The sequence below is a fragment of the Protopterus annectens genome, chromosome 7.part0, assembly GCF_019279795.1.
Source record: "Protopterus annectens isolate FY-2018-M chromosome 7.part0, PAN1.0, whole genome shotgun sequence".
NCBI classification, from domain to species: domain Eukaryota; kingdom Metazoa; phylum Chordata; order Ceratodontiformes; family Protopteridae; genus Protopterus; species Protopterus annectens.
In genome coordinates, this window is record NC_056739.1 from 1,527,943,403 (window position 1) to 1,527,955,617 (window position 12,215).

Genomic DNA, 12,215 nt, shown 5'->3' on the forward strand with positions numbered 1-12,215 from the left:
ATGCCTGCACAGCGGCACCGGACCCATCCAAGGCAGAGACATCCGCAGGTTCCATAGTTGAAGAAGCATGTCGCGGCATTCCGGACTCCAAATGGGTCTCAGTAGAGGCCTGCGAATCTGTAGTAGCTGGTATCAGGGGCTGCGAAAGCACCTCACTGAGTACCATCGGACTGGCGACTAGCTTAATGGAAGCGTTGGCGGCAGTTTTGGACCTATGCAGTCTGTCTCTGTCTTTATCCTTACGTTTTTTTCAGAAGATCGGTAGTTGGATGGCTTAACAAAGCCATTTTGGAGTATGGAGATCGAGAACGAAAGTAATTAGCTACAAAAATAGCCCAACGATGAATAGTTTGGATGTTGAACAAGGCACAAAACTGACAGCAAGGAACGTCGTGGTCTGGGCCTAAACAGGTGATGCAGTAAGAATGAAAATCTCTATGAGGTATTTGCTTTCCACAGGCGAGACAATTGTTAATTTTTTCTGACATCGGTTAAAGCAAGAAAAAAGATCCCCAACGGGGTACTTATCTTTTTTGAAGACTTCGGGTCTGAAACTCGAAAAAGAAAATTTCAGGTGTCGGCCGACCGACACTTGCGAACTGCTTCTGCTTCGGGCACCACATGGCAAGAAAGACTGATGTAATGGTGTCGGCTGGATGTTTTATACCCCTGACGTCATGGAAGAAGCGACAGCATCCGACGCAGAAATCCGATGACTCTGCTATTCAGGCTGGCTGAGGGCTACCTGCAGGCAGATAACCTAAATGTGATGACTGCAACAGTGAAACACGAAGAACAAATGTAACTTTTAAACTCATGAGATGTCACAAATGATAATACATTAATAGTTGGAGATGTGTTCTGAAAAAAAAAAGAATCAGATCACCAAAGTTCCTAGCAAAAAGTATATTTATACATAATAAATCAGTAAAAATGGCAGTAGGACATATTAGGCAATAAAATCTATCATCCATCAATAAATGTATATAAATAAGACACAATTCATTAATCTACAGAGGTAGACAAGAATGAACATTAAGATGATTTCCTTCTCCATCCCCTCCACATCTTGTGCAGTTTCTTCATACTGTATGACACAGTTTTAATTAAACCTAAGTAAAAAAATAAAACAAAACAAAAAAAACATTAAATTACAAACCAGAACAGACAATGTTACTATTTTGCAATAAACATTTAACCTGTATTTATTTAATCTGTAAATAGGCAAGCTCAGCCAGGTCTTTCTGTCTCTCTTTTTTTATTTTTATTCTCTTATATTTACATGTTTTGATACATTTTAAGAAATAGCAAGCTAAAGCATAATCCACTGGTGTTGAAAAATTATGGTGATACAGAAGAAAATAAAAAAAAATGTTCAGTTGTCGAGGCACAATCTAAAACATCCGAAAATTAGTATATGCAGCATTTATTTGCATGCATTTAAATATAGTGACCTGTCTTAACAGTCATTTCCAGTGTTGAACTGCATACTGGATTACAGTGTTCTCTTCTGGTATTAGAGGATTAACAATCATGCGCCATTCATGTATAAATATGTCTGTTTTGTAAACAATCCAGCCATACTTACATTAAAACAAAACTAACTTCAAACTCAAAATGGCTCACTTTGAAAAGCTGGATGAATAACCCTACAAAGTCCAAGGCTATACAAATGTCAGCCTGCCTCTAAATAAGAATGTGAATGAGCAAAGAAAGATAGAACTGAAGTACTGACAGAAACCCTAGACACTGTCCCTTAATTCAAATGTTTAGGTGCCATAGTCAACCCAAGTTACAGCACCAGATGCTACTCCAAATTCATAACGCAAAGGATAGAGCCATATCATCAAAGGGATCACTGGTATGAAAAGAAAGGAAGGAATCTTAATTGTTTATTATACGGACATAAACACTATCTCACTGAAAGCACAAGGAAACCCACTGCATCAACCTACTTACTACCATCTCTCCTTTATGCCTCCCCCATCCTTACTAACCTTCACAGCAATCAAAAACAAAACTGGACAGGTATTACAACAAAGCTGCTAGATTTGTCACCAGTGCATAACTTTAGAACTACAACAGCTAGAGCTCCCACAATATGTCACATACTCATGACTACATATTGCCCATAATCTAATATATAAAGCAGAAAACTCTCCAGCACTACAAAACACCATAACATATTGCCCAGTCAGGGAACTATGCTCTCAAAGTAAATCACTTTTGCTCAACACCAAAAATAATAATACTGCTGGTATCTCACTCTACTCCTGCGATGTCCCCAAACTGTGGATCTGTCTACAAATACACAAAGTAAATAAATGTTTTCAAAAATCAACTTAAATAATACATAAATAACTCCTGACTATCCACCTGTTCAATCCAAGGCTAATACATTAACTGTAAACACAAAAACGTTTTATTTACTACTTAATTATTTCACTGCATCCTAATGCTACTACATATAATAATTCCCCCTTTTATACCATTTCACACTCTTGAAAAGCTTATCCAAGTCCTAATTGACTGCTATAACTCTCTCCATTTAACCATAGCTATCTAAACTACTTTCTCTTTTTCTACCTCAACTTGACCTTTGGTCTTAAATCAAAGTACCCGATTTTATTACTCACAAATATCTACTAGTGCATTGTAAAGTAACTTAAGTTAGTCTAATGTGCACCAACGTAGGTACATCACAACACTGCAGGATTTGATTTACATTCATATACTGCATTTAAAAAAGTGTCTATATTATATGCTTGAAGAGACTTTCTTCGAACATATAATCATCGATACCTAAAGAGCGAATGCTCTAAAGCGCGAATGGCCACGTCCTCAAATTTTTTCCTCGGCAAAAACTTCACGGAGACGTACACAAAAAACACAAACTTCAAAACTTTAATCAAGTGCAGGGCTTCACCCCCACACCCCTCCTAACTAAATATACCAACTTCGAGATCGCTCTATGTTGGGGAAAAGGGCAATTCCCGATAATGGGCAAATTAATTTTTTCCCAAGGAAAAAATTTGATGATGTGGCCGTTTGCGCTTTAGAGCGTTCACTCTTTAGGTGTCGATGATTATATGTTCGAAGTAGAGTCTCTTTGAGCATATAATATAGACCCAGAAAAAATTGTTTAACTCTATGCCTCTGTACTGCAGTTATCCTACGTGAATTTTACTCTCTGTGTTAAAGTATGACATTGAATAATATGTGTAGAGCTTTTCTCCCTGGGCTTCTTCTGAATTTAGTTTTTTTTTAGTCAGACTTTCCTGTCAACCATCAAACAAACAAAATAAATAAACAAACAAACAAACAACATTAAGACTGAAAAGCAAATGTTGACTGGGATTCACTGACAAGTAATATAGTACAGCAGTGATTAGCACGTGTAACGGCCATGTGCAATGTGTATGCAATGCCGAGACAATGCATAATGCATGTATTTATAGCTGTGAACCACCCTGTAAAGCGGACTTTTGTACATTAGTTCTGTGTGCTACCAATTTATCACGTGTCAGTGAAGATCTCAAGGTCAATAGGTTACTGACTTCACAGGTAAAGACAAGTTGTGGTAGACGTTTTAGAAATAATTACAGAGCCCATACAGATCTGAGCAACAGTAATGCATATTCCTTTGTTTGGTGTGTATGTTTTTTTTTTTGGGTGGGGGGGGGGACTACTACTTTCTTTCAAATGGACTTCCTGAGTAGGATCAGGTACTAGCAAATATAAAAAGTTGTACAGACACAGAAGTAAACAGCTTAAGCACAAAATATAAAAAAATACTAAGATGACACTAAGAGCTCATTCATGTACTTCCTTTGATTGATCAATGCTCTCACAGAGCTGTTAAAAAGAAGTTATGTACTCACCATAACGTTCCATCTGAGTAGGTACTTCATTTGTCTGCAACCTGTGGGTATCGGATCCGACTTCGGATCCGAGCCGGTAGCTTACCAAGCTCTAAGATCCGAGCTCCTAGCTCCTCCCCCTACCCATAATCCCCTGCTACCAACCACATTACATCAGATCGTTTTTGTTTGCCTTACCAACCTGGAAACACGAAAAATCAACTGCAAAGGTGATCAGAAAATCCCGAAAGGTTCGAGGGATGGCAGGGGGGGTCGGTTGCAGACAAATGAAGTACCTACTCAGATGGAACATTATGGTGAGTACATAACTTCTTTATCTGAAGTAGTTACTTCATTTGCTCTGCAACCTGTGGGACAGAGTCCCCAGCTACCTTATAAGAACCTGGGTGGTCCTTACGGAAGGATATTCCGAAGCACCGCGGAGTCAAAAGAAGCCCTACTTCTCGAAATCACATCTAATTTATAATGAGAAATGAACATATGAGAAGAGGACCAAGTAGCTGCTGAACATATGTCGTCCACTGGAACCCTAGACCAGAAGGCTGTTGAAGTGGCTACAGATCTTGTAGAATGAGCACGGATACTAACCGGGGCTGGTTTGCCAGACGATATATACCCCTGAATAATACACTGACGAATCCAATTTGCTACAGTGACTTTGGAAATGGCTTTACCCATGGCTGATTTTGCATACGAGACAAATAACTGGTCTGACTTGCGAAACTCTCTAGTCCTATGCAAGTAGAAACGCAGCTGTCTGTGTACATCCAATTTGTGTAATGTGTATTCTCCCTTGTTCTGAAATGTGGGAAAAAACACTGGTAGATTTATCGATTGATTTATATTTGCTTCTGAAGCAACCTTAGGCAAGAAAGACGGGTTAGTCCTGAGGGACACTCTATCTTTGTGAAAGATAAGGTAAGGAGGCTTCATACACAAGGCTTGTAATTCTGAAACCCTTTTGGCCGAAGTAATAGCCACTAAGAAGGCTGTTTTCCATGACAAGAACTTCAACGGAATTGAGGCCGCAGGTTCGAAAGGTGGGCTCGTTAAGGCTTGCAAGATTAGAGTGAGGTCCCATGGGGGAACCACAGACTTTATCAGTGGATTTAAAAGGAAGATGCCTCGTAAGAAGGTTTTGCACAACTTTGTAGATGCTACGGAACCTATGCCATCACCCACATGAAAATGGGAGATGGCCGCCAATTGCACCTTAACCGTAGAAGCGCTTGCTCCCTGTCGAAAGATTAACGAGAGGAAGTCCAGCATGGTCGGGATAGGGACAGTAAATGGGTCCAAGCCCTTATCTTCGGGCCAAATGGAAAAACGTTTCCATTTACTGTTGTAAAGTTTTCTGGTAGACTGAGGTTGACCAGGTTTGGTGTTGGGCAATCCGCGGGATGAGAAATCAGTTCTGGACTGGGATCCAGAATCCACGGAGGAGCCACACTGTGACACCGCAGAAAGGGGAACCAGATCTGCCGAGGCCAGAATGGGGCTATGAGGATAACTCTGCTCCCCAACCGACAGGCTTTCTGAATGAACTTCATCATGAGAGGAAGGGGAGGATAAGCATAAAGGAGCCCGGGAGGCCAAGCATGGACCAGAGCGTCTCTGGGGTGAATTATTGCGAAGTACTCGCTGCATTTTGTGTTTAAAGGAGAAGCAAAAAGATTGCAGCAAGGCTGACCCCATTTGTGGAAGATCTGTTTCGCAACAGATGGAATCAGAGACCACTTGTACGGAGTGAAAAGCACCCGACTTAGCTTGTCCGCTAATATGTTGGATCGTCCCGGGATGTGCGTTGCTACCAGAAAACGGTTGGTGGAGATCGCCCATTCCCAAACTCTCATGGCCTCTTGACACAGGGGGTAGGATCTGGTTCCTCCCAGGTTGTTTATATACCAGACTACAGACATGTTGTCTGTCTGGATTGCAATTAGTACCCAGGGGAAGAAGGTCGTGGAGAGCTTGCAACGCCAAAAGCACCGCCCTCATCTCTAGGACATTGATATGTAATGTGGTCTCTAGGGGAGTCCATGTGCCTTGAACGGATCTGCCTGAACAATGCCCCCCCACCTGAGGCGAGAAGCAACTGTGGTCAACGTGGCTTCGACCGGGGGGATCACAAAGGGCCTCCCTTCTCTGAGTTTCCGCGCATGCAACCACCAAAGAAGGGAGTCCCTGCAAACTCTGCTCAGCAGTATGGGCGTGTTCAATGGGTGGAGCAAGAGGGACCATTGGACTTGAAGGGTCCATTGCAATATTTGAATTCGCAGGCAGGCAAGGAGGGAAAGACCGATCGCTGCTGCCATAGACCCTAGTGCCCTCAGGACTAACTCTGCTGGAGAAGAAGGATTCCGGAGAAGGGCTAACACCTGATAAGACAAGCTGTTCAGTCTGACTGATGTTAGAGCAGCTCGATAGATTCGAGTATCCAACCTGGCCCCTATGAATTCTAGGGCTTGAGTGGGGCACAGGCAGGACTTCTGCAGGTTTACTGAAATGCCTAGGTTGTGTGCTAGAATCAGTGCGTAATCTCTCGCTACAGAGAGCTGATGCCTGTTGGTCGCGGTAAGGAGCCAGTCGTCTAGGTACAGGAAGACCTGAATGCCCTGAAGTCTCAGGTGGGCAGCAACCACTGCCATGACTTTGGTGAACACTCTGGGGACTGAAGTGAGGCCGAATGGAAGACCCTGAATTGATAATGACTGACTCCGAGCCGGAAGCGGAGAAACCTCCTGGATCGTTTGTCCATTAAGATGTGGTAGTATGCATCCTTGAGGTCTATGGAGCACATCCAGTCGTTCTCCCTCAAAAGGGGGAGGATAGATTGGAGAGTGACCATCCGGAACTTTTCCTTGGGTATAAACAGGTTCAGAGCGGAAAGGTCTAAGATGGGTCTGAGGTCCCCCGTTTTCTTTGGCACCAAAAAGAACCTTGAGTAATAACCCAATCCAGACTGATCTGGGGGGACGGGCTGGATGGCTCTTTTTCTTAGCAGCTTCAAAATCTCTGAAGCCGCCGCCTCCCTCTGATCGGGTGGGACATCGGGGAGGTGTCTGGTTTTGGGGGGAAGATTTAGGAAAGGAATGAAGTAACCTCTGGAAATGATATGGAGCACCCATCGATCTGTTGTAAGGGACTCCCAGTTTGACAGGTGCTCCGTCAACCGCCCCCCGACTGCCTCTAGAGAGGGACAGTCGGGCAAGCCCTCAGGGCTGTTGCGGGGGTCTGTCCGAGAAAGGTTCTCTAGACCCAAAATTACGTGGCCCCCCTCTGCCTCTGGGCCGGCGTCCACCTTGTCCTCCTCTGCCTCTAGAGGATGAGTGGTCCGCAGCTGGATGGGATTGCTGAGACTTGCGGAACCACAGCTTCTTTTGTCCCCTCTGATTCTTTTGTCCCCTCTGATTCCGGGAGAAGGACCTTTGGGGACTAGAGAAGTGGACTCCGACGGCAGACAGCGTCTTCCTGTCCTTTTCGCTTTGGACCAGCGTATTGCGAACGGTCTTGCCGAAAAGAGCAGAACCGTCAAAGGGGGCATTCACGAAGGACGCCTTGAAGGGATCCGCGAAGTCGCAAAGATGGAGCCAGGCATGACGTCGTAAGACGACCCCTGCTCCGCTGGCTCTAGCGGCTCCCTCCGAAGCATGAGAGAGGAGCCGCATAGATGTATTGGAGATGGATTTCAGAGTGGCCATTCGTGTCGTAAACACATTCCTGTCTCCAACCGACATGGACTCTGGGGGGGCTGCAGCGTATTCCTTGATCAAGTCTCGCTGTAGCCTGATGGTATGTGCCATATAGTTCAGCGCCCTTATAGAAAAAGTCGCTGAAGCAAACATCCGCTTCCCAATCCGGTCCAACGCTCGAGATTCTTTATCTGGCGGGTGGACCAGAGAACTCTCCTGAGCGAGTTCTTTCTTGGTGGCTGCCGCCACCAACATGGCATCAACAGGGGATCCTTTGGCCCATGATTGCCTATCTGTGGGGGGGCTTAGTATTTTGTCGGGACGCCTAGGAATTGGCTCCATGGTGTCGGGCTCCTTCCACGCCCTGGTGGTAATTAAGTCCACCAGGGGGTCGGCCGGAGGGGACACCCAGGAAGTAGATGGGCCTGCCTCAAACGCCTCCAGGAACATGGATTCATCAAGGGAAGGTTTTTGGGCAGACCACCCCCCTCTAATACGCAACATTTCCATGATGTCTCCAGAGGAGACATCTTCAGGGGGTGACCTTGGGGAACCCTCCCTATCATCTAAGTCCGTGTCAGTGGTAACGGACTCGGGGGAGTCCAGGTGCCTCCTTTTACACTGACGTTTCCTAGGAACCTCCTCGGTGGGGCTATCCGAAGAGGGCTCATCCACGGGTTGTTGTTCCTCAACAGGAACTAGCTGGAGGGCTTGGGCAGGCTGTCCCGATGGTCGGATGATGGAAGACAAACCCTCATACAGTGGGGGTACGGGTGGATCCGAAGCCCGAACCGGGGATCTGGAGGATCTCGACAGTACCCTCTCCACTACCTCAAAAGCCGAAGGAGAATCACCCTCACCAGCCACTGAGAGCAATCTCCTCGGCTCCGAGGAAGGGATCGGGGTCGGAGCCGAAGCAGTCGGCGCCGTGAGAGGTGCGCTCCGAAGCCAACAGCTCTGAAGATACAACAACTCCCTCAGATCCGATGCTCAGCCCTCGGCCCCGAGAGCTCGGATCCGACAAGCTCGAGGGCATAGTCGGCGTCGAAGAGACCAGTGCTATCGGCGCCGACAATTCCCTGGGTCCGAATGGGCACTGATCCGATGACTCCGAGATCCGAAAATGGGTCGGAGAAGGAGTGATCGGGGCAAACATGGGGGCCGTGCTCCCTCCCAGAGGGGGGGGAGGCAAGAGCACCCCCATCTGCATTTGGGTCTGTAAGAACCGACGCATCATCCGATCCATATCCGCTTCGGAGATGCTTTTTGTTGACCTGGAAGAGGTAGTCGAGGAGGGCCGGGAGGGCCACCTCGACGACCTCGAGGGAGACCGATCTTCCTCCTCCGGCTCCGGCGAGAAGCTAGGCGAACGGAGCTGAGAGGAGAAGGATCCGGAGACCCCCGAAGGAGACTTAGTTACTTTTGCTGGCGGAGCCGAGGGGTGAGACTCGGCCCGCCTTTTATGGGATCTATGTCCCTCCTTATCCTTGTGCCTCTTCTCTTTAGTTGAGGAGGCACTAGTTTCCCCAGAGCTCAAACCTGAAGTGGGAGGTTGAGTCCCGGGTTGAGCTGAGGGAACAGAGGGTGCCGAGGCCGCTGAGGAAGCCGGAGCCCAAACGGGAGAGGAAGAAGAAGCTGACTCCTGGGGGAGCTTTCCCGCCAGGATCAGCTTGTTTTTCCTATCCCGAAGTGCCCGGGGGTTAAAGGCCGCACAGATCTGGCAGGCCTCTGAGAGATGGGCTGCCCCCAGGCACAAAACGCACTGAGTGTGGCCATCAGCTGGAGAAAGCTTGTGGCCACACTCAGTACATTTGGAAAAAATGGCCTTAGGCCCTTCCGCCATGTTAAAGCACTCACACACACACCCAAACGCTAAGGGGGGAGGGGGAGTGACAAAGAAAAACTAATTAACTGTACCAGTAAAAATTAAAACTAACACTAAAAAGGGGTAGAAAGGTTTACTACCACACACACACGATTTTGAAACTTTTTTGGTGAACTTAAGACAGAAACGATCTCACCCAGCCAGGAGCTCTTCAAAGGGAAAGCTTCTTCAGCCGCGGCAAAAAACGATCTGGGGTAATTTGGTTGGTAGCAGGGGATTATGGGTAGGGGGGAGGAGCTAGGAGCTCGGATCTTGGTAAGCTGCCGGCTCGGATCCGAAGTCGGATCCGCTACCCACAGGTTGCAAAGCAAATGAAGTAACTACTTCAGATTATAAGATAGGCAACATTTATGCACCCTATACCTGTCTGAGAATCACTACAGCAGTATATTCAAAAGATTTTCACTTAAATGTTTTAAATATATCAACAGAAATATTGCATTCATTTGTCTAGATACAATAATCAACAATGTCACATTTCACATTTTTTTATATCCTTTCCACAAGAGCATTGCAGTGATAGTGCCCATAAAATGCCCACATCTTTTTGCAAATAACAGCAAATTCAAATCCTGTATAAACACTTACCTTATTCATAAAGGAGCCCTTCTGCACACATTTAAAGGGATGCTATCAGATCTTAGCATACTTAAATTGTGTGTCACTGTTCAAATTCCTTCTATGAAATGGGTGCCCTACAGCAACTGCCTTTGTCACTGTGAAGTCCCAAATGTGGACTAACTATGAATGACAACTAACAATTGTCAAACTGTCTGGAAGCTAATGCTCTGATCAGAGTACAACCCTGAAACCCAAACATATCGTAAAGTGAATAAACCCAAACATAGTGTAAAGTACATTGTTTTCCAAATCTTACAAAGAACCATACATTTCCATTCACCTTCTGTAGCATAACTCTGATGTCTTGTTTACTTGGGCACTTTATTCAAACAACAGTTTAACACAGTTACAGTTTGCTCAGACAAGCAATGTAAACAATGTAACCATTACTTGTAAGCTTCTATCCTTAAATACCACCTGAAAAACAATGAAGTATCTGCAAATATTGTGTATTGTAACTTTCCAGATGGACCACCACTCAATCAATATGCATACTCTGACCGCAAAGAGGTACTATCATGCCACAGCTGTTAGCAATTACTGCAAAGGGCTGTGGTGGTGCAGTGGTTAGAGTTGTCGCCTCACAGCAAGAGGTGTTTCGGTTCGATTCTTGGCTGGAGCACCTTCTGTGTGGAGTCTGCATGTCCTCCCCGTGGTCGAGTGACATTTAAAGACATGCAGGTAGGTACGTGCGTGAATGGGTGTGCCTTCATTGAAGGTTGGGTGTCAGGCTGGCACCTCTGTACTGTAAAAATCTACTGCCAATCGTAAGCAGACCGGCGTTCCGCTGTGGCGACCCCTAACCAGGAAAAGCCAAAAGACATTACTATAAGATCTAGCGTCAAGTAAATCTATTTACCACAAGGTGGGGCTTAGATAAATTAGATGCTGGTGAGCAGAGACCTAAAGGTCTGTATCAAAATCTACTCCACTCCCACTACCTTTCTACTACATGAAGTACATCAGACTTGGTAGAACCAGATACAGTCCGCAGAACACTCTGTAATTGAAGAGTAATTTTTTGCAGTAAAATACTTAGCAGCTGCATCCTCCATAGGCTTAAGGAAATCATAAAAGACAGCAGGAAGCACAATTTAACCTTATCAAATAAAGCACATGCACCACATATACACCTGGCACTATGGCCAGTTTCTGCACATATGGAACAAAAATACAGCATGCCTAGACAAAACACTCCCTGTTCACTTCCCAAAAATCATTACATTAAGCAAGTGTTCAGTATGGTCATTCAACACATATAGACACCCACCTCCTAAGCTGCAATCCAGAAACTGACCCTATCAAAGTTTTTTGAGGTCTAGCTTTAGTGCATTGAATTTTAATTAACAAACTGAAGCTTACCATTTTGTTGAAGCAAAGATAATCAGATGGCTCACTTCAGCCAAAAAAATATAACAAAATTCTAACCTGCTACAAGGATGTCAGTAACAAAATTCTAACCTGCTATAAGGATGGCAGTCTGAATATCTCTGTATCTCAAGTTGCAGTGACTTCAAAGCTAATTAATACAGTTAGAGGACGAAGGGATGCAACCCACTACATAGGGTACAGAAGTGCTTATTTGTTAATACTTGTTTTCTGTTCTGATTAAACGTGCTTTGCAACCACTATTTTTCAGTTGGAAATCACATGACCAAGTTTAGAGTCTTGACATCACCAGTATCAAAGTTGGATAAAGCCTTGAGTATGGCTCCCATGACTTGAGTCTGATTATCTGTGATGGTGCCTGCTGCCACAGACATAGGAGGATAGGCATGCTCATCCAAGGAGTGGAAGGGTGGAACAGGGATACAAACTGCCAAAACCCCTTACAGGAAGGGCAGTAGTAAAGTCATTGCCCAGGAAGGAGCGGAGGAGAGGTGAGCTTTTGGCTCATAAAGCCACCAACTGGGGAAACAGGACAGTTCGACCCCGGACATACAATTTCAGGTTTAAAATTATATTTATTGTCTATGGAAGTACTTAGTGGACAGTTTGACCCCAGATATATTTTAATAAGTACATTTTAAATAAACTGATACTTTTTCTTTGTAAATATATTTTATTTTTATATTGTTGTTTTTATTTTATTTAATCATTTCATTAAGTAATAGTAGTCTCATTACATGTGCATTT

At 44.9% G+C, this 12,215-nt stretch overlaps 1 protein-coding gene across 2 annotated transcripts in view; it reads right to left on the reverse strand.

Annotated features, from left to right (window-relative positions):
* Positions 1–873: 873 nt before the first annotated feature.
* TAMM41 (TAM41 mitochondrial translocator assembly and maintenance homolog) overlaps positions 874–12,215 on the reverse strand; it is an 837,657-nt gene continuing 826,315 nt past the window's right edge. For both annotated transcript variants that reach the window (XM_044078066.1, XM_044078067.1), the window contains exon 8: positions 874–1,112. In XM_044078066.1, the coding sequence (XP_043934001.1) occupies positions 1,036–1,112 (77 nt within the window). In that variant the 3' untranslated portion in view covers positions 874–1,035. The remainder of the gene's footprint in view (positions 1,113–12,215) is intronic.